Source organism: Heteronotia binoei, chromosome 6 (genome assembly GCF_032191835.1).
Source record: "Heteronotia binoei isolate CCM8104 ecotype False Entrance Well chromosome 6, APGP_CSIRO_Hbin_v1, whole genome shotgun sequence".
Lineage (NCBI taxonomy): Eukaryota > Metazoa > Chordata > Lepidosauria > Squamata > Gekkonidae > Heteronotia > Heteronotia binoei.
In genome coordinates this window covers 129,681,039-129,703,580 of record NC_083228.1, presented here as the reverse complement: position 1 = coordinate 129,703,580, position 22,542 = coordinate 129,681,039, and the positions used below count along the sequence as shown (strand labels likewise).

At 46.4% G+C, this 22,542-nt stretch overlaps 1 protein-coding gene across 6 annotated transcripts in view; it reads left to right on the top strand.

Annotated features, from left to right (window-relative positions):
• The window catches only part of PEX5L (peroxisomal biogenesis factor 5 like), a 307,015-nt gene that overhangs the window by 236,496 nt on the left and 47,977 nt on the right, over positions 1-22,542 (top strand). For all 6 annotated transcript variants that reach the window (XM_060242567.1, XM_060242566.1, XM_060242563.1 and 3 more), the window contains 4 exons: positions 1,328-1,534; positions 5,836-5,962; positions 7,490-7,586; positions 19,374-19,469. In XM_060242567.1, coding sequence (XP_060098550.1) covers positions 1,328-1,534; positions 5,836-5,962; positions 7,490-7,586; positions 19,374-19,469 — 527 coding nt within the window. The remainder of the gene's footprint in view (positions 1-1,327; positions 1,535-5,835; positions 5,963-7,489; positions 7,587-19,373; positions 19,470-22,542) is intronic.

Genomic DNA, 22,542 nt, shown 5'->3' with positions numbered 1-22,542 from the left:
GATAAACCCTGGAGGCTCATTTACAATGCGACAGGCTGGGATTTTTTACAGTGGTGTTTTCTAGTTCACTGCCAGATTCATTCTCTTTCCTGCCACTTTGAAATGCAGTCGCAAGAGGACTTAAATTAGACATGATGGGGGGGAGGGGTATTGCATATAATAATAATAATAAATTTATTTTTGTATCCCGCTCTCCCCTGCCAACGGCAGGCTCAGGGCGGCTCACAGGACATGGTATAACCATGATTTCAATAAGATACAATCAGTACAATAAAACAGATTAAAATACAGTTAAATTACATTTATAAATTAAGTTAAAAATTAGATAAAACAATTAGCCATTATGAGTCATTAATTAAGGTGTTACAATTCACAAACATGTATAGGATGGCTAGAAGTCAATTTAGCCGGGTTCCTTCTTAAAAGCGAGCTGAAAGAGGGTGGTTTTGCAAGCCCTGCGAAACTGATTCAGGTCCCGCAGGGCTCGCACCTCCTCTGAGAGTTGATTCCACCATCGGGGGGGCCATTGCTGAGAAGGCATATTCACTCCGTACATGTAGAAATCTAGCCAAACAGGAGGAAAATCATAGCTAAAATTATAATACTGGCTCTCATTTTTCAGAAAGGCTTTAAAAAAAAATAATAATGCATGAGATGGCTTTTAGCTACACTGAAGCCTTTATCTTTGATGTTTTAATTTTCTACACACAGAATTTTCTACACAAAGGAAGTTTGTTTTTGTTTTTTAAGTGGAAGAAGGTTGTCGTGAGCTAGCATGGCCTCTAGAGGGCTATTTTGTAGTCTAACAGTCAAGTGTGGCCCAGTCTGCAGATATCTAAATCCATAGATCAGGGCCAAACTGACATATAACAAGTTTTCTTGCAAATTTGGGGGACCCCAATCTGAAAAACCTTTTAAAATACATTGACGGGAGGGGGTAAGTGCAGAGAATGCAGTCTACTTCCTGCATCATCTGTCAGAGCCAGCAGCTGTGGGAGAGCCCAGGAGCTTCTCTGGATCTGGTGGTGGCAGTAGTGGGATCCTTGGAACTGCAACAGGCCCAGCAAACATGTGGAGAGGAGGATGGGATCTCCCATGAGTTTCACAGACTCCCACTTGTACCCTCTAAAACTGGTAGCTCGGCTCTTTGTTAAAACTAAAATGTTATTCTTCCCTGGGCTTAAGGAGACTAACGAAGTTTGGGAGTTGTATCTGCATTAAAATACAGCACAAATTCAACCAGCTGCATTGTAAAGGTTGAAAATACCACAGAGCAACATTGAATCTGAGTGAAAACAGACTTGTGATGCTGAGTCTCCTCTGATAGTTTTGTCCACAGGGCTGGATCTCTTGGACTTGAGCGAGCCTGTCTCAAAAAACCAAAGCAAAGCAAAGAAGGAGAATTCATCCAGAGGGGAAGTTTTAAAGACTTTGACCCACCGAAAGAAGGCAGACAATCTGGACCTTATCAGCGTGGATGCTGAGCAGAAAAACCAGTCCGCCAGAGCTCCTGAAAACAACTCATTGGATTTAGGTACCTGTGCCATCTTTGATCTAGGACTGAGCAAATTTTTTATACACATTTACATTTTTGACAGTGGTTTTGGGGCTCAGCTTTTTCTTCCTGGCTTTGTAGATTAGTTTGCATCATTTCCATATATCTTATGTTTTTAACATGCCGTTTATACAGTATTTGTCTTTGTGTCATTTATACATCAGATGGTGCAGATCTATTTTTCTAGTGGAGGTACTTTCCTCTGGCAGAAGGAGCCTTTGAACATCTTGCGTTGGGGAAAGTCCCTCTGCTAGCAGTGTCCATCCCAAAAATGTAACATGAAGAAGGAGATTCGAGTCCATTAGCACCTTAGGAACCAACAAGATTTTTAGGGTATCAGCTTTTGAGAGTCAAAGCTCCCTTTGTCAGAATACCTTTATCAGACCTTGTCCTCTCCATACTCTGAAAATCATGTTGGCAGGGCCGGCTTGCCCATTAGGTAAACTAGGTGGTTGCCTAGGGCGCCGGGAGGGGGTGCCGAATTGGACTCCCCCCCTCCCAGTGCCCATGACAAATGTCTAGTTTGCCTGCCTCTCCCCCCGCGCCCCCCCCCCCCGCTGCCACCGCCGGCCCTCTCCCTTCTCTTGCACTCTGCCGGCTCCCATCCTGGCGTGATCAGAGGAGCGCACCGAGGCTGGGCTCTACCGGCTTCGATGCATGCGGCATCTTATCCTTCTTTGAAGAGCACGCTGGAGGAGGCTTCGCTCCCCCTCACTTCTGGTTCTAGAAAGGGGGGGAGAGAAGCCTCCTCCCTCCAGGACGCTCTTCAAAGAAGGATTAGATGCCGGCCGCATCGAAGCTGGTAGAGCCCAACCTCAGTGCGCTCTTCTGATCATGGCGGGAGGGGGGAGGCGGAGTGCAAGGGAAGGGAAGAGGGGCCAACAGCAGCGGGGGTGGGTGGGCAGGGAGCCTGCCTGGGGCGCCACACAGCCTAGAGCCGGCACTGCATGTTGGTCTCTAAAGTGCTCCTGGTCTCAAATATAGGTCTTCTATTGCAGACCAACGCAGATACCCACTGAAACTGTTGAATACTGCTTTATGGATGCACAAATAAGATTGATCAATTGGTACATTTCATGTGGGACATTCAGAGCTGGCAAATAGGAAATTCTAAAATATCCTTGCTCTGATTTCTTGCTATTTTAAATTTCGCGATGTTGGTTGTCTGACTTTCTCACTGTGACTAAAGGTGGGTTACGCACTATAAGGCGATGCACACCATCCTGCTTTCCTTTCATCTCTTGCTCTCTTCTGTTTGTTAGGCCTCAGAAGCCTTTCATGTGATCCATCATTTTACTCTCTCTCTCTCTCTGCCTTTCTTTCTTTCTTTTTTTTAACTTCATTGTATGTTGAATTTTTACTTCCACGTTTAAGCCAAAAATCAATGCAATCAAAGGCCAATGCAGTTTATGGCAATTTAAGATACTGATATAAATAAAATGTCATGGAAAATGCTTGATGAAGCAGTGAATTTTAGGCCCAGGCATGTGGGGAGGGTACCTGGCTGCTTCCTCTTCTCCTTCATTCCTCAGGAATGACTGTTGGTATCTGGGACCATTATGGATCACAGCAGGAGAACAGAGTTTAGTACAAGTGTCATTTGAGGATGATAGACAACTTCAAGAGGGGATTGGATAAACATATGGAGCAGAGGTCCATCAGTGACTATTAGCCACAGCGTATCGTTGGAACTCTCTGGAGCGGTGATGCTCTGTATTCTTGGTGCTGGGGGGGGCACAGTGGGAGGGCTTCTAGTGTCTTGGCCCCACTGATGGACCTCCTGATGGTGCCTGAGTTTTTTGGCCACTGTGTGACACAGAGTGTTGGACTGGATGGGCCATTAGCCTGATCCAACTTGGCTTCTCTTATGTTCTTATGATGATATTGTACACATTCCCCCCTGCACATTTCTCCAGTTTAAATCCCCCTCATTCCAAAGTGGCTTTTGTTTGGGGCACTGGTTCACAGGAATCCAGGTTCACAGAAATCCCAAGGGAACGATAGGCAAGATCCAGGTTTGCTTACAAGGAGATCTTAGTAAGCGCTGATAGAAACTGCAGGCTAAGCTCCCATCCTCTGGGTCTCAAATGCACACATGTACAGTGAAATTTAGCCAGAGCTCAAGTCAAGATACATAGCTAAAACTAAGCATCTTATACCCTAATTGCTAGCCATGAGCCAATAAACCATTACTCAAGCTATCCCAAACGCTAGGATGATCTAGGGCATCTTGCACCTGGCGTTTAGTGGCGAGAGAAAACAGATCAGGCTTCCTAGACATGAGCTGCTAACAAGCATGAGAGGAATATTCTCTTGGGAGTGACCCGACAGCCCTCCCCCTCACAGAATTCAAGGCATGCGTCAGCCTGTAAAAAATATGGATTTACAAAAGGCTGTACATCTCTGAACCGTGTACATAAAGGTATATTCTGTATTTTTCCTCTGTGAGGGTCTTCAGCACTAGCCGACACAGAAGAAGGGAATAAGCGCTCTCCTTCCCTCCTGCAGTAAATTCTCTCCTTTAAGTGTCCCTCTTGTATTCCTTGCTCTGCGTTTACAACCACATGGGGGTTTACAACTACATTTTTTGCAAAGACAACATCTAGTTTGGCTTTAAGCGTCCCTTCAATCAAGCAGTCAATTGTTCCTGCAGACTCCACTCTGCTGGTGTTCATTTATACCACAATAGAATGTCCTGCACAGAATTACAAAGCAAAGGCGTTGTCCTCAAATCTACAGCAACCATGTCCTAATGATCCTTAATACTTGAATCTCTTGACAAATCTTGCTATGGAATAGCTGCAACCAGTAGTCGTTTTGTAAAAAAATAGGTGGTGGAGCTCATCCAGAGATTGTTATGCAGCTGCACCTGCTATTCAATGGACAAGGTGGGAAGGAGGAGGTGGAACTCTCACAAAGGTTCAGGAACTGTGCTCCTGTGAGCTCCCGCTGAATCCGAGGCCTGGCCACAACTCAGAATTATTTGACAACATTTAGCATCTGGACAGCTGGTTATGGGGGCAAATAGGGAACAGAAGGGAAACAATGTCTGGGCATTTTGTGTCGATTTGGGGGAACGTTTTGTCCGTTTATATGCAGGTGCATTGATGCATCCCACCAGCTGGGTTTGCCAGCCTCCAGGTGGCACTCGGAGACCTCCTGCTATTACAGTTGATCTCCAAGTGACCAGTTGTCATGGAGAAAATGGCTCCTTTGGAGGATGGACTGTAAGGCATTATGCCCTACCAAGATTCCCTCCCTTGCCCAAACCCTGACTCCAGCTTCACCCTGGCACACTTTTCCTCATCTCCTTTCATTCGCTTTCTTATATGCTTAGAGCACTGCTTTTGCTAATGCACTTGGCAGGCTTCCTCGGTGGTGTTTGTTAACAAGCTCAGTCTCTCATGGTGTTGCGGGTGGCTCCTGAAGCCATGTTTGATCTAGTGGAAGGACAGCTGGAAGAAGCAGCTTCGAATTTGGGCAGAGAAACACTTTCAGTTTTGAAGTTAGCTGAAAACATTTGTGGACATGTTTCCCCCCCTCTTTTTTTAAATGAAAGAAGTTTATTTAAACTTGAATACTAAAACATATACAAATCCAAATACCAGCAACAATGACCGTAAAAGAATGTTTTTGGATTGGCCTTTTAGGATCTTTGAGTTCAGCCCTGGTGCTGCTCTCGGCTGTCACAGCCCATGTCTCTGCCTACTTGCTTTCTACCTACTCGACCTGTATACTTTGGGCCAAACTCAAGGCTTTTTTTTTTTTAGCAGGAACACACAGGAATGCAGTTTCAGCTGGCTTGGCATCGTGGGGTGTGGCCTATTATGCAAATAAGTTCATGTGGGAAACAATGGTGACATCACGGCGTGTGGCCTAATATGCAAATGAATTCCTGCTGGGCTTTTTCTACAAGAAAGGCCCTGGCCAAACTACACATTACACACTCTTGGCTGGGTCTGAATTCCCTAAGCTGATCAGTATATTTGAAGCCTCTCAGTAGGGCCAATCGCTCCCTTCGGGGCTGTTTCAGGTCTGAGAAATGTTGCAGAGGGGGAGGCTGAAGCTCCAACATAGCGTGGTCCTGATCCAAATTGGGGATTAAGATCCCAGCAGGGAAATCCACTGTTCCACTGAGAAAAAGTGCCTCGCATGACCTGAAAATGTAATCTGGATGCAACTTAATGTCTTCCCTGGCCTCTCTAGGATCTGGAGGCAAAGTAGCATATCACCAAGCTGCAGTTCCCTTATGAGCTCTCATTTTCTCTTTTCTTCCTCAGTCAATATTCAGGCACAGCTGGAGAAATGGGATGAAGTGAAGTTTCATGGAGACAGGGCCAGCAAAGGTTATCCAGCACCTGAGAGAAAACCTTCATCTTCTAGAGCTCCATCGAAAGAATTTATCTGGTAAAAACACATTTGTTGACCTTCAGTCAAGGGTGGCCCCACTGTTAAGCAGGTGGAAGCAGTCGGCCTCGGTGAACAGTTTTTGAGTTATCATTCAACGGGCAGCTGATATTTACACTGGAGGCGATCAACTGAAAGTTGAGGCCTTCTGCCAGCCTAGGAAGGAGAGGCCACTACAGTAACTGGGTTCCTGCTCTGAGGCTAGGGATTATTTTGCAGCAGGAACTCCTTTGCATATTAGGCCACATCCCCCTGATGTAGCCAATCCTCCTGAAGCTTACAGAAGGCCCTGTACTAAGAGCCCTGGAAGCTCTTCGAGGATTGGCTACATCAGGGGTGTGTGGCCTAATATGCAAAGGAGTTCCTGCTACAAAAAAAGCCCTGTCTGAGGCTATTCACCACACAAGTTGCCTAGAAAGGAGCTGATGCTGGTAAGCCAGGAGACCTCCAAGACAGACAGTGCTGCCACTGGAAGGCTGATCTTGTGACCGGGGTGTCCCGAGGTGGGTGCAGATGTGGAGCCTGCGACAAACCCCTCCTATGTCCACCCAGCCTCACAAGATGTCTGGTCTCTCAAGACTTCCACCCTCAAGCCGCAACCAGTCACCTTAGAAGCAGGGTCTAGGTGGGGCCTATTGCCCAGGTGACTGGTAGATTCGTTGGGGAAGTGCAGGGGCTCCCAAAGCACAGGGCCAGTTGTACAATCCTAGAATCACAGAGTTGGGAGGGGCCATGTAGGCCTTCTAGTCCCACCCCCTGCTCAATGCAGGGTCAGCCTAAAGCATCCCTGACCAGTGTTTGTCCAGCAGCTGCTTAAAGACTGTCAGTGAGAGGGAGCTCACCACCTCCCTTGGTAGCTGATCCCATTGTTGAACAACTCTTACTGTAAAATATGTTTTTCCTAATATCCAGCTGGTACCTTCCTGCCCTTAACTTAAACCCATTATTGCGAGTCCTTTCCTCTGTTACCAATGGGAACAGAGCCAGTTTGGTGTAGTGGTTAAGTGCATGGACTCTTATCTGGGAGAACCAGGTTTGATTCCCCACTCCTCCACATACAGCTGCTGGAATGGCCTTGGGTCAGCCATAGCTATTGCAGGAGTTGTCCTTGAAAGGGCTGCTGTGAGAGCCCTCTCAGTCCCACCCACCTCAAAGGGTGTCTGTTGTGGGGGGAGAAGATAAAGGAGATTGTAAGCTGCTCTGAGTCTCTGATTCAGAGAGAAGGGCGGGGTATAAATCTGCAGTCTTCTCCTTCTTCTTCCCTGCCCTCTTCTAAGTGACAGCCCTTCAAATTTCCAAGGTCTTGGGCAAAGAAAAGTTATTCCCAGTCCTTTGAATGAGAAATTGAAGCTTTGACCTTTTACTCTACCTCTGACTTCTCTCTGATTGACCCCTCTAATGTCGAGGGCACAGTCATTGTTCTCTGGCTGTATTTAATTGTATCAACCTAGTAGGTTCTTGGGCATTAGTTCTGCTGTCTGTTGAGCCGGTGTCGCCTTGACATATGTGCAAATGCCTTCTTTATAGGTCCGCAGAGAACAGATCCCAACCAGAAGCGGCTGGCGTCAAGGCTACGGTGGAACCTGATACAGCCTCGGATTTAGAATTAGCACCTGCACCAAAGGTAAGAAGAAGTAATGAGCAAACCTTGTACTGGAGACCATTGAGAATTCAAATATGGTTATTTCCCAAACCTTGTACTGGAGACCATTGGACAGAAATGTAGCTTCTTGTGGGAAATCTGTGGATGTGGATGGCCCAGGCCAACCCGATCTCATCAGATCTCAGAAGCTAAGAACATAAGAGAAGCCATGTTGGATCAGGCCAGTGGCCCATCCAGTCCAACACTCTGTGTCACACAACGGCCAAAAAACCCAAGTGCCATCAGGAGGTCCACCAGTAGGGCTAGAAGCCCTCCCACTGTGCCCCCCCCTCCCGGCACCAAGAATACAGAGCATCACTGCCGCAGACAGAGAGTTCCAACAATACGCTGCGGCTAATAGCCACTGATGGTCCTCTGCTTCATATGCTTATCCAATCCCCTTTTGAAGCTGGCTATGCTTGCAGCCGCCACCACCTCCTGTGGCAGTGAATTCCACATGTTAATCACCCTTTGGGTGAAGAAGGACTTCCTTTTATCAGTTCTAAGCTAAGCAAGGTCACCCCAGGTTAGTATTTGAATAGGAGACCACCAAGGAAGCCCAGGGTTGCTATGCAGAGGCAGGCCATGGCAAACCACCTCTGTTCATCTCTTGTCCTGAAAACCTTACAGGGTAACCATAAGTTAGTTGTGACTTGTTGGCACTTTCCATTGAAGTGTGATTGTCCTTGAAGATCTTTCCCCCCCCAAGAACTGGAATTTATATGTAATGAGGGCCCGAGAAATGCTGCCGGGATGGGTGGGGGAGAGATCAAAATGGCTGACAACCTTTGTTCCTTAAGCCAGCTGTGACCAGGGGTGGTGCTGGGGGTTTTGCCACCCCAGGCCACCCGCACGGCGGCACCTCCCCCATGGGGGGTCTGAGCGAGGCTGTGAACAGTGGTGGCGCCATCCAAGCCACAGCTGCTGCCCCGCTGCCGGGACTGGCGAGGGTGAGCGCAGCGGCAGCAAGGCTCCCGGTCTCCGTGTGCTTCCCACCACTGCTTTGTGTCTCACATCTGTGACGTGAGAGGCAGAGCGATGGCACGCATGCAGAGACTGGGAGCCTCACTGTTGCTTTCCTTGCATGAATTGCATATAAATGATATAAAAATTCACTGGATGAGCTTGGGCCAGTTACTCTTTGCCGAAGTTACCTTACAGAAGAAGACGACGACATTGGATTTATATTCCGCCCTCCACTCAAGAGTCTCAGAGCGGCTCACAATCTCCTTTATCTTCCTCCCCTACAGCAGACACCCTGTGAGGTGGGTGGGGCTGAGAGGGCTCTCACAGCAGCTGCCCTTTCAAGGACAACCTCTGCCAGAGCTATGGCTGACCCAAGGCTGTGCCAGCAGGTGCAAGTGGAGGAGTGGGGACTCAAACCCGGTTCTCCCAGATAAGAGTCCGCACACTTAACCACTACACCAAACTGGCTCTCACAGGGGTATGGTGAAGATAAAAAGTGTCGGGGAGGAGCTACGCACACCACTCTGATCTCCTTGGAAGAAGAACAGGAGCTATGTATGCTATCCTGCATTTTTGTGTTTTTTTGGAAGATGCATGGGATTAAAAATGTACAGTTGAGCAGAGAGATGTCCTTCAGCCTGCAGCCAACACTGATCTCAAACATGCAAGGAACAGGCCACCTTGTCTCACAGGGCTCCAAGTCTGAGATTGAAGACAGCCAGGGGTGGAATTCTAGCAGGAGCGCCTTTGCATATTAGGCCACAGACCCCTGACATAGCCAATCCCCCAAGAGTTTACAAGACTCTTTTTTGTAAGCTCTTGGAGGATTGGCTACATCAGGGGGGTGTGGCCTAATATACAAAGGAGCTCCTGCTAGAATTCCACCCCTGAAGACAGCAGATGTCTTTAAACAGGATTCCATGTGTCTAGGTATGAGTGTGGGATGGATATGGTTATTTCCCAAGAGCATAGCCAATGTTGTTGGGATGTGACTACAAAGGAATGGCTGGGGAGGGGCTGTGGCTCAATGGCAGAGCCTTTGTTTAGCATGCAGAAGATCTCAAATTCAGTCCCTAGCATCTCCAGTTTAAAAGATCAGGTAGTAGACAATGTGAAAGACCTCTGCCTGGAGAGCTGCTCTCAGTCAGAGTAGGCAGTACTGACTGTGATGGACAAAGGGTATGATTCTGTAGGAGGACAGTTTCGTGTAATAGCAAAGTGTTTAGAGGAGGAGCCGAGCAGCAGAGGTGGCCCATCCACTAGGCAGCCATAGGTGGCTGCCTAGAGTGTAGGCTGGAGGAGGGTAAAGGTTTGAGCCCTCCCACCCACCCGTGCCTCCAGGGTGATGGATATCGTCCAGGAGAAGAGGCCCTGGGAGCCTGGAAGAGGCTAGGCAGTGCCTCATCCATGCTGCCTGCTGCCCCTACAGGCAAAGCTGGAGGGTAGGAAGTGCGCATGTGCTGGCACAGCAAAGCACAGGGAGGCTGTGCTACAAAGCTGCTGTCACTCTGCTTCTGGAAGCAGAGCGACTGCAAGCGGAGGTGCACAGGCTCTCTGTGCTTTGCCATGCATGCCCTTCCCGCCCTCCAGCTTTGCCCGTGGGGGTGTCTGGGGCACCAGACATCCTAGGGCCGCCCCTGCAGACCAGTAGAATGCCATTGAAGTCCTCCCATCCCAACTGTCTGGGTCTGTTGCAAATCTTCTCCTTTGGAGGGTGCAGGTGTGTTAGAAGGATGCTTTAGAGTTTTCCCTGGCCACACAAATAGTGCAGTCAGTTATTGCTCTTATAATTTGTGTGTTTCAAGTTTGGCTCTTGAAGGCTATTCCAGGAAATCCCTGGCATGTCAAGAGAAAAAAGAAAGAAAGAAACCACCTTTTGGCTCTTAGGAAAACACAAGTTATTTGGACACAACACTTTCTCACCCATAAATACTCTTCAGTACATAAATCAGGGCAAGCTCTGCTAAGCTTTTAGAGATGGACTCGAAGAAGATCGATACAGCAATAAAACGGTGACACAGAAAAGGCAGCCAAACCAAACATTGGCTTGTTTCCTAAGTGGCCATCTGGCACTTGAATTTCATTTTCGGTAGGAGTGAGTCTAGCATTCCACTTGCCTTTCACATTTATATAGATTTTTATTATAGGCTTTGAAGACTTACACATTCCCTCCTTCCCTCCCCCTCCCCCCTCTCTCTTCTAGAGATATAACAATAAAAACATTTTTTAAAATTTAAAATGTCTAAATATTTTAAAAATCTATTGGTCACATGACAACATTGCCAAGATCTATGCGGCAGAATTTATGTGGGTAACTTGTGTGCTGGTTGCCTCTGTATGGAGGAATGGAATAGTCTCCCCTCAAGCATATGCCTCTTTTCTAGCATCAGCATAAGAACAGGAAGTCAGCTGAGAGAGGCCATGGCTCAGTGGAAGAGCCTCTGCTTGGCATGCAGAAGGTCCCAGGTTCAATCCCTGGCAGCTCCAGTTTATTTATTTACATTCTGTATAGTCTGTGTTTCTCAAAGGGACTCGAGGTGGATTGTACATACTTTATTAAAATGTGGAATTCGCTGCCAGAGGATGTAGTGATGGCCAAAGGAATAAACAGCTTTCAATGGGAGATTAGGTAGATTCGTGGAGGATAAGTCTATCAGTGACTACCAGCCATGGTGACTGAGGAAACCTCCAGGTTCAGAGGCACTAAACTTCTGCATCCCAGAGCCAGGAGGCAACATTAGTGGAAAGTCTGTTCTGTTGTTGGCCCTCCAGAGGAACCGGTTGGCCACTAGAACAAAGTAGAAGTCCAGTAGTACCTTTAAAACCAACATTTTATTCGGAATGTAAGCTTTCGTGTGCATGTACACTTCTCCACTATGAGACAAGAGGTTGGACTAGATGGACCACAGGTCTGATCCAGCAGGGCTTTCCTGTTGTTCTGAAGAACCGTTTGTGCATACTGATAAGATATGACTATGAGCTGTTGCCTAAGCATGGGTTCTGGAGTGTAAAAATAGCAGCCAGAGAAAGTGTAAAGGAAACACGAACTTGAACCTAGGACTCATGTTGCTGTTACTACACCTGTTGAATTACTCTTCAAAGAGGAACAGCTGGGCTATCTGCGTCTCTCAACAGAAAGACAAGAAGACAGCAGATTTTCATACCTGACAACATTTAAAGTTTGAGTTTCTACTAAGGACTGTTTATTTGCTTTGAAGGACATTTAAGAATTATAGAAGAAGATATTGGATTTGTATCCCGCCCTCCACTCTAAAGAGTCTCAGAGCGGCTCACAATCTCCTTTACCTTCCTCCCCCACAACAGACACCCTGTGAGGTGGGTGGGGCTGGAGAGGGCTCTCACAGCAGCTGCCCTTTCAAGGGCAACCTCTGCCAGAGCTATGGCTGACCCAAAGCCATGCTAGCAGGTGAAAGTGGAGGAGTGGGGAATCAAACTCGGTTCTCCCAGATAAGAGTCCGCACACTTAACCACTACACCAAACTGGCTCTCCACTTAGTGATAAAGTGGTTGAGTAAAAGAGTGTTTTGCACTTATACTGCAACATTTGGTGTGCGGTGTTTTTCTTGCTTTGCCTAAACTCCACACTGTAAGTTTCCTTATTTACCACGTTCTTAAGAACCAGGCAGTAGGTGATGCAAAAGACCTCCATCTGAGACCTTGAGGAGCTGCTGCCGTTCTGAAAAGTCAATACTGACTTTAATGGATCATTGGTCTGCTTCAGTATAAGGCAGCTTCATGGGTGTTCATATTCCACTGTCCATGGATGTCACACGGTGCACTCCAAAGCATAGTTTGTGGTTCTTTCTGACCCAGTGAACTATAATTTGCTTTGCTTCTATTTGAACCTGGATTGAAGATGAGACTTAAACCACTGTTTGGGATCCTAGGTGGCAGGTGAAATGCAAACCATGGTTGGTTAATTTGGATTTGCAGAAGTCGTTCATTAGACAACCGTGGCCAAGGGGAATTGGTGGGGAGCGGGGCACATGCATTTGAGGACTCCTCTGAGGACTCTTTACATATCACCTAAGCAGACTTTGTTTGCCATCAAGTCACAGCCTGCTTATGGCAAACCTAGAGGGTTTTCATCCAGATTAGGGCACACAAAGAGAAGTGGTTAGCCATTACCTGCTAGCTTGGTGTAGCGCCAGTTTGATGTAGTGGTTAAGGCCACAGACTCTAATCTGGGAGAAACAGGTTTGATCCTCCACATGCAGCTGCTGGGTGACCTTGGGCCAGTCACAGTTCTCTCAGAGCTGTTCTTTCAATAGCAGTTCTCTCAGAGCTCTCTCAGCCCCACTTCCCTCACAAGGGTGTCTGTTGTGGGGAGAGGAAGGGAAGGAGATTGTAAGCCGCTCTGAGACTCCAAGTGAAGGATCGGGGGGTGGGGTTTAAATCCAATCTCCTCTTCTGCATAGCAGCCTTGGACTCTGGTCTCCCATCCAAGTACTAACCAAGGCCAACCCTGTTCAGCTTCTGAGATCTGATGAGCTCAGGCTAGGCTGGGCTATCCAGGTCAGAGTGGCAAAACATTGCTTGCTGCTAAAACCGAACTATGATGTTTTGGCTTTAGTGAGAAGGATATTTGAATAAATCTGATTGATGACCAGTCTAAACATTACTTATCAGTTGGCCACATCTGACTTACAAAGGGTGCATTCCTCTGTGTATTTATTCCTGTGTGTGTATTTGTTTCTGGTGGCATTTGCTGCTGGGCAAGCCATGCAGAGAATATGGCTATTATAGGCTGTCATTCTGTCGTGCTTGGGCTGCTTAAATCCACACGAATGCACATGGAGCTGCCTTATGCTGCATCAGACTGCCTGACCCATCACAGTCGGTATTGTCTACTCAGACTGGCAGTGGCACTCCGGGGGTCTCAGGTAGAGAGGTCTTCCACGTCACTTACTAGGGGAAATCTAATTGCAGTATTCAGGGCTTTTTTTGTAGCAGGAACTCCTTTGCATGTTAGGCCACACCTCCCTGATGTAGCCAAACCCCCAAGAGCTTACAGGGCTCTTAGTGCAGGGCCTACTGTAAGCTCCAGGAGGATTGGCTACATCAGGGAGGTGTGGCCTAATATGCAAAGGAGTTCCTGCTTCAAAAAAAGCCCTGGTAGTGTAGTTGACTGGGGATGGCAATGGCAAACTACCCCGTAAAAATTCTGCCGTGAAAACGTCATGACGTTAACGTCACCTCGGAGTCGGAAATGACTGGTGCTTGCACAGGGGACTACCTTTACCTTTAGTATTTAAGCAGCTCTAACTGGGAACAGGATCACGGTCTTCTACATGTAGGATCTGCTGCACCCATCCTGCGTTGCCATCAGGAGCCAAGCCTGGTATCTCCACCCAGCCCTTGCTTCATATGGCTTCATAAGGTTATCACCCCCGGCCCTGCAAACAAACCAACCTCTCTCTGACCTCTTTCATCCCTTCTTTCACAAAATCCTTTAAAATAATGCTCTAATGAGCGCCTCTTTTTCTCAGGATTGCTCATTTGCATCTCCAAGGCTGAGCCGTGCCCTTCACATTTAACTGCAAACCTATGCATATGTATCATCATCTGGCTGAGCGCTGGAAAGCCGAGTTTGTCAGGATGACTGCAGTTCGCCATCTGCTATTCCTTAGAGACGGTTTCTTGCTCTTCTTCTTTTTTTTTTTTTGACAGTGCTGAGCTATTGCGTCTTGGTTAGACCCTTGGAACAAGGAGATCCTAAACAAGCACGTTGTCTTTCTAAGCATGTTATCTTTTATAAAGCAGGGCTGCTTAACATAAGAGCCACATCGAATAAATGTGAGACGTTTGAGAGGTGCAAGACCCGAACGTCAGATGTTTGAGAGTTGCAAGGAAGGAAGGAAGGAAACAGATGGGGAGAGAGGAGGGAGGGAGAGGTGGAAAGAAAGCAACTTCAAATGCATTCTCCAAGCTGCCAGCCAATGGGGCATTGGGGGCTTCAAGAGCCACACATTATGTATGAAAGAGCCACATGTGGCTCCTGAGCCACAGTTTGGCCAGCCCTGCTGTGGAGACTCTGGAAGGAATTCAGGGGCAAACAGCAGGCCTGCCTTCCCCTCCAGGAGAGCCCCACTGAAACTTTTTTACTGCCTTCCCGCCTGGCATGAACACATGACGTTGTGTGTGGCGTTTACACACTTGGGATGGTCAATACGTGCCTCTCCCATGTACGTCCACATAGCTTATATGTGCTTCAAGCAGAAACGTGAGAACATGAAGAATGAAGCTTTGCTGGATCAGATAGAAGGTTCGTGAGGTTCAGAATCCTGTTTTCTTCTATGGCTGAACATGAAAGCAAGGACTTTCCTCTGCTGTTTGCCCCAGGCAACAAATAGTCAGTGGTGCCTCCACCTGAATCTGGAGGCACCGTTCAGCTATCAAAGTGATATAGACTTCTCCTTGGATTTGTTTAACCCTCTCTCGAAGCCTTGTAAAACGAACAGCCGTCACTACCGTCTTGTGTCAGAGAATTCCATGAATGAATTATGTGTGGCACAGGAAGAAGCATGTGACCCTGACAAGGAGTGGGCCTGTCCGATGTGCTGTTATCTGTGGGAGGAAGGAGTGTTTTCCCTGCGTAGAAAAGGTGTGAAGGCCACGTCCATTTGGATTCTGGGGGTTGTAATACTATGCAGATCTTACAAGCTGCAGATTTCCAGATAGACTGCCCGCAGTTTTAAATACCAGGATTAACAATTATGAAAGTTAGCGCTGTACGTCCTAAAGACCACGTGCTTATGCAGCCATGCCTCATCTGACAAACCCAAATGCACTCCTGTTGTAGTCCAGTTGGTTACAATGGGATTTCAGGGGTGCATAGGTTGAAAACTATTGCTTTAGCGGTTCTGAGACCTTTTGCCCTTATGTCAGTATTCAGATTTTTTTTTTTTTAAAGTCCTTGCCTGGATTCAATCCTGAATTTTAATGCAACAGAAACTAGACCCAGCATGAAAAAATGCTTGCTGCAGTTGAATATCCCCCCAAGGTTCATCATAATCAGAAATATAATAATGTAAATAGGTGCAGTTGGGAGCTGCCGTAGGGCAGATACATGGATAATGAGTTTAACCTCAGACAAGGGGAAGGTTAGGAGTTTAGCAGACTAATCGTTTTTCGGTCGCTGCATTGCTTTCCCTTGCCGCGACAGGGGACCATTCTTTTCATGGCGTTCAGGAATTCAGAAGTTCTTGATAAAAGGATGCTTGTAGACTCAACATTGGATTTTCCTCTGAGGATGCTGCTAAAGACAAACAGAAGACGGAGCCAGGAACAGGGGAGTGCACAGACCACTACTGTGTAGTGAAAGCGGTGAGGGGAAGCAAATTATTTAGGGTTTTGCAGTCAATAAAATGTCCTTCCCCTTGAAACAAAACTCCCAAGATGGGGTCAAAATGCTTTATTCTTGCAAAAGACCTGCCCAAGCCTGGCAGATATTTACCAACAGGAAATGCTGCATACCTTGCCATTAGCCTTGGACAAGGGGGGGGGGAGAGATTTCATTCAACCTGGCCCCTCCTCCTGACCGTGCTTCCTTCAGCCTCCTCAGCCAATCTCTTCATGAGGGGCCTGGCCTGCCCCTTTGGTGGCCATGCCCCTCTGAAACAACTGTGAGGTTTGAACCATTTCCATGGGAAGTTGTCATCACCTCCGCAGCTCAGCTGTGGCTCATTCCCCCCCCCCCCCCAAGGCTTCCTTCCAGCTGATTGTCAGGCATGGGCTATTAAAGGGTCAGTCATGGCCAGCCAGGAGTCACCTTAAAGGCACTGTCCATGTGTCACTGTCTTGATGAGTGGACACCAGGGATGGCGCCTCAGATCCCCTTGGAATTGGGGAATCCTGAGGTCCCTTACTTCCCTGACAGTTCTCAGCTCCTTCAAGAACGTTTCTTGTGTTTCCAGACAACACTGGGCCTAAATAGCTTGCTGAAACTTAATTCTCAGCTACCGTCCTCCCCTGAATTAAGGGGCAGGCATGAAAACCTGAAGCTACTACCATTTATTTTCTGTGTGTGTTAAGTGCCATCAAGTCGCATCCAACTTATGGCCTCCCTGTGAATTCATAACATCCAAAATGTCCTGTCATTAACAGCCATTCTCAGGTCTTGCGAACTGAGGGCCGTGGCTTCCTTGACTGAGTCAATCCATCTCATATAGGATCTTCTTTTCCAGCCGCCTTCTATTTTTCCTGGCATTATTGTCTTTTCCAGTGATCTTTGTCTCATAATGTGACAGAACTACAAGCGCCTCAGTTTAGTCATTTGAGCTTCTAGACAGATTTGATTTGATCTAGAATACAATGACTTGTGGTTTTGGCGGTATCTATAAGACTGTCCTCCAACAACACATTTAAAACGAAGCAACTTAACCCATTTGTTTTAAAGATCCCCAAAGAGTGTTAGGCCAAATAATGTGGAGGTCCATTTTATTCTGGGGTAAAACCAGGGTATCTTTACAAAAAGAAGTGGAGAAGATCAGCTACATTTCACTCATAACTATGCTTGAAAGGATTATTAGATGAAATACATAAATTAGATGGAATAGATCTAATAAAATCTGTCAAATGGATAGAATTTGTTATCAAGAGTGGGCAGTTCTGGCAGATATCATTTAATCTTCAGTAGATTCCTTTGGACATACTTAAGTTTAAATTCCTAATTTCTCACAAGTTGGTAGTTTGTTCCTCAAATGTATATATCTAATATCTAGTTCCCAAGTGTACCGCCATTAGCTAAATTTGCAGATAGACGCTTAGCCCAAACACACTTGTCTGCAAACTTGGGTGACACGCTAGGTTTGTAGAAAAATGCAAAAAGTAAAATAAATAAATGGGGGGGGGGGTTAAACCCATCCACCCACCCCCAATAAAAAGTGTTGTTTGCACACATGCAGGCAGCACAGTTAGTACAGCAGCTGGGAATGGGCATGGCCTTTGCTGTGGCCACAGAGCCTAGGATATGGCAGGGCCGAGGAAAGACTCAGCGTGTCCACCAGGAGCTACTCTGGGTGAGTAGCTGAGAAACAGGGAGGGGGGAAAGAAAGAAGCATTCATGGGCTTGAAAGAGCCAGTTTGGTGTAGTGGTTAAGTGTGCGGACTCTTATCTGGGAGAACCAGGTTTGATTCCCCACTCCTCCACTTGTACCTGCTGGAATGGCCTTGGGTTAACCATAGCTGTGGCAGGAGTTGTCCTTGAAAGGGCAGCTGCTGTGAGAGTCCTCTCAGCCCCACCCATCTGACAGGGTGTCTGTTGTGGGGGAGGAAGATAAAGGAGATTGTGAGCCACTCTGAGATTCGGAGTGGAGGGCGGGATATACGGTAAATATCCAATATCATCATCATCTTCTTCTCTGGGTCAGCCACAGAGAGCAGTGGGAGTGAGGGGAGGCGGTGGGCCTGTCAGCTGGGGAATCCAGGGGCCTGCAACAAGTCTGGCAAGAAAGTGTGGGGGAAGATGGGTTTTCCCTCCCACATAAGTGTCATGGGGCCCCACTTGTGTTAATATAAAATTTAAAACAAATCCTGGTGGTTGATGGTTGCTTCTGCTGTGACAGGTTGTCTTGCTAGAATGTGTTAGAACAGTGCTTTGTCCAATTCTGCACCTAAAGAAAACTGCTACTATGCTGCAGGGAGCAAGTTAGTTAAATTATGAAAGATGTCTATGAGCCCAGAGTATCTGCCCACAAGAAGGCTTCCTGTGGTGTGTCTGATGATTAATTGATCTCTCCTTGCACCGCCCATCAGGGACGAGTTATTCTGTGATGATTTTGCATCAGGTGTTCTTTTCAGTCACCCTTATGCAAGTATAGGGGAATTTCCATCTCTCCAAGGTGGCTGCCTGCTGTATCTCTGATGATTCATTGATCAGTTTTTGCCTCTATCCATTGAATCTCTACTGGAAAATGGGTGATTCTGTCATCTCTTTGTATCAGGTGTGATGGAACAGTTCACTCAGCTCAGCACAGATATGTAGAGATTATTCTGTTTAGAGGAGGTTTGTGTGTTGTGCCTCTGCATGAGTCCCTGACCTGGGCTCACTTCTAGCCACTGGGCAAATTCAGAATAAATGGCACACGCAAACACGCAAAATATGGGCTCCGTTTTTACTCAGATACACTCCAAAATGAACCTTTTGTTGGTGTAAGGGTAAAGTATGCTTCCAATTTCACCTTATGGAAACAAGTGTTCCTTAGCTATTAGATGTTTGCCAGTTGCTGCCTTAGAAATGAAGGGTTAGGGTTGATTGCAGTCCTCCAAAGAAATCTAAGAAAAAATTATCTGTGCTGGGAAATCCTCTTTGGGAAGCAGGCTGACCAGATAGGGAAGGATCGTGCCAAGCTGTTTAATCACACTTCCTCTAAGAAACTTGAGGTCTTTTGGAGTTATCCCATTCTGCTGTCACAACAACCCCACAAGGAAGACTGCTCTGAAAGATGGTGGTCCTGGGCTCAATGAGATTACTTGAATCTAGGTCTCTTGGTTTAACCACCACATACTACTGCCCTTCTCAATGAACATATGAAGCTGCCTTCTACTGAATCAGACCCTCGGTCCATCAAAGTTAGTATTGTCTACTCAGACTGGCAGTGGCTCTCCAGGGTCTCAAGCTGAGGTTTTTCACACCTATTTGCCTGGACCCTTTTTTGGAGATGCCGGGGATTGAACCTGGGACCTTCTGCTTACCAAGCAGATGCTCTACCACTGAGCCACCGTCCCTCCCCATTAATTAATACCAAACTCTGCTTACTACATATATTATTCTCTTTTTAGGCACGATCTACCAAAGAGCAACGCTGGGGAGGCACCCTCCTCTCACGAAATCATTCCATGGAAGAGGAATTTGAACGAGCCAAAGCAGCAGTCGAGGTATTGGTTTATGTTTCAGTAAAAGCTCATCTTCTCAAGTCTCCCCATGCCATGGGCCAGCAGGTTTCCCATCAGCAGAGGAATTAAAAATACATCTTGGCTTTAGATAACCTGAGATAAAGAAGAAGTAAAGGTATCACTCGAACCCTCAGCATGTTCTTTTTGAAAATAACCCCAATTGATTTTGTCGCATCCAGGTAATTGTTGTACAAGAGCTGTTGTATAAGGAGTGCTCGAAGCATCAAAATACATAGGAGCTGTGTTCAGTTTCAAGACACAGAAGTGCTCTTGCAGGTCATTTGTGCAACTGTGAGTTCAGTAGTTCCTCAGAGACTAACACAGTTCTCTAGGTATGAGCTTTCGAAAGTGAGAGCTCCCTTTGTCAATCACCTGGAACTTTGGCTCTTGAAAGCTCATGCCCTGGAAATCTCTTTGGTCTCTAAGGGTGCTACTGGACTCATATGAAGCTGCCTTATACTGAATCAGACTCTTGGTCCATCAAAGTCAGACTGGCAGCGGCTCTCCAGGGTCTTAAGCTGAGGTTTTTATACCTATTTGCCGGGACCCTTTTTAGTTGGAGATGCTGGGGATCGAACCTGGGACCTTCTGCTTACCAAGCAGATGCTCTACGACTGAACCACCATCCCTTCCAAATCTAGCTGTTCTTCTTTGCAACTCTCTGCAACAATCTCAATGGAAGGCCATTTGTGCATGTCTGAGGAACGTAACGTGAGTATAAAAACCCAGGGGTGGGGGGGGGGGAACAGGAGCAAGAAAAATCTAATTACAGGCATGAACCCTTCTCACATTACATTTCAAAATTTCCTCATGGCTTCAAGAGACACTGCATGGTAATCTGAATGCAGGGCCTTTTTTGTAGAAAAAGCCCAGTATGAACTCATTTTCATATTAGGCCACACCCCCTGAGCAGACAGGTTAAAACGGATAAAAGGAAGTACTTCTTCACCCAAAGGGTGATTAACATGTGGAATTCACTGCCACAGGAGGTGGTGGCGGCCACAAGCATGGCCACCTTCAAGAGGGGTTTAGATAAAAATATGGAGCAGAGGTCCATCAGTGGCTATTAGCCCCAGTGTGTGTGTGTGTGTATGTGTGTGTGTATATATATATAAAAAAATTTTGGCCACTGTGTGACACAGAGTGTTGGACTGGATGGGCCATTGGCTTCTCTTATGTTCTTATGACATCACCATTGTTTAGTATGGGGCTTTTTAAAAGAAAAGGCCCAGCAGAAACTCATTTGCATATTAGATCACACCCCCTGATGCTAAGCCAGCCGGAACTGCGTTCCTGTGCGTTCCTGCTAAAAAAAAAAAAAAAAAGCCCTGTCTGAATGTATTAAAAGATATGGTAGTGGTAACATGATGTCAGGAGCTGAGGTGAGCAGTGGCTTGTATAAGCAACAAGCATGGAAGCAATTGCATTACCGACTACAAATCAAAACAAAGCATTTTTTTGTTCTTCTCTCATGTTTATGCAGTCGTGCTTGCTTGCTTATGCCTGGCTGGAATCCAAGAGAATGAAGAATGATTGAGTGGCTGTCGGCGCTGTCTTTTTCTGCTACCTCAAAACCTTCCCTCTCAAATTTTATGTCATTCCAGGCACACTTTCTCTTGATTGGTGATATCCTTGATATGCCACTCCTGGGCTTCCTTGAGCTCAATGACAAAATGATTGATCAGCCTATGCAAAGCTTGGAATGAATCCCATTTTCAGATTTTTTCAGATTGCTGTAAGGCCAGTCTGCCCACCTACCAAGCGATCTTAAGTAGCATAATGTTTTGGGGGAAAGTAAGGCTAAATCTGAGTCTCGCTGCTTGCTTCAGACTACAACTCCCAACAGTCCTCATGGCTGTAAGGGCTGATCTCTACCTGCATTTAAGAGAATCTCATGATAACAGCCTTCTGGGACCAAGAAGGATGGGAGGAATCATGTGACTGAATTTTTCCTAATGGCAAAAACTGCCCACCTGTAGAAAGCTGGTCTGTCAACGGAAGGGTTCTATTTAGTGTTCTCTGTGATGTGCTAGCTTTTCGTATGCAAGGAATTTTTGCAAGTCCTAACAGAATACAGATTAAACATCTTGCAATTTCATTGAATGCCCACAAGTTCTTGTATTGTGAGAAAGGGAGAAAAGTGCTTCTTTCACTACTTTCTCCATCCCATGCATTATCTTGTAAACCTCTATCCTGTCACCCCGCAGTCGACGTTTCTCCAAGCTAAAGAGTCCCAAGCGTTTCAACTTTTCTTCATAGGGAAAGTGTTCCAGCCCTTTAATCATTCTAGTTGCCCTTTTCTGGACTTTCTCCAAAGGATATTATAGCATTGGAGAAAGTCCAGAAAAGGGCAACTAGAATGATTAAAGGGCTGGAACACTTTCCCTATGAAAAAAGGTTGAAACGCTTGGGACTCTTTAGCTTGGAGAAACGTCGACTGCGGGGTGACATGATAGAGGTTTACAAGATAATGCATGGGATGGAGAAAGTAGTGAAAGAAGTACTTTTCTCCCTTTCTCACAATACAAGAACTCGTGGGCATTCGATGAAATTGCTGAGCATATATATATATATATATATATATATATATATATATATATATATATATATATATATATATATAAATTTTGCCACTGTGTGACACAGAGTGTTGGACTGGATGGACCATTGGCCTGATCTAACATGGCTTCTCTTATGTTCTTACGTTCTTAAGGCAAGAAAATGTGTGACGGGCGATGTTCCCTCTAAGCTGCAGAGTCTTGGGAGCAAAAATTCTACTTTGTGAGCTGCTGGCATTAAAGTTGTGAGCTGTTGCATAAATTATTGTGCTCTGGGGCCATTTTTCCTGAGCCAAGACAAAAATGTGTGAGCTGGAGGCTAAAAATCTGTGAGCTAGCTCACGCTAACTCAGCTTAGAGGGAACACTGGTGACGGGAGATGAATTTTGGAATAAATGCTAACCACTATAAAGCTTAGGTCAGGAGTCCTGTGGCACAGAGTGATAAAGCTGCAGTACCGCAGTCCAAGCTCTCTGCTCACGACCTGAGTTTGATCC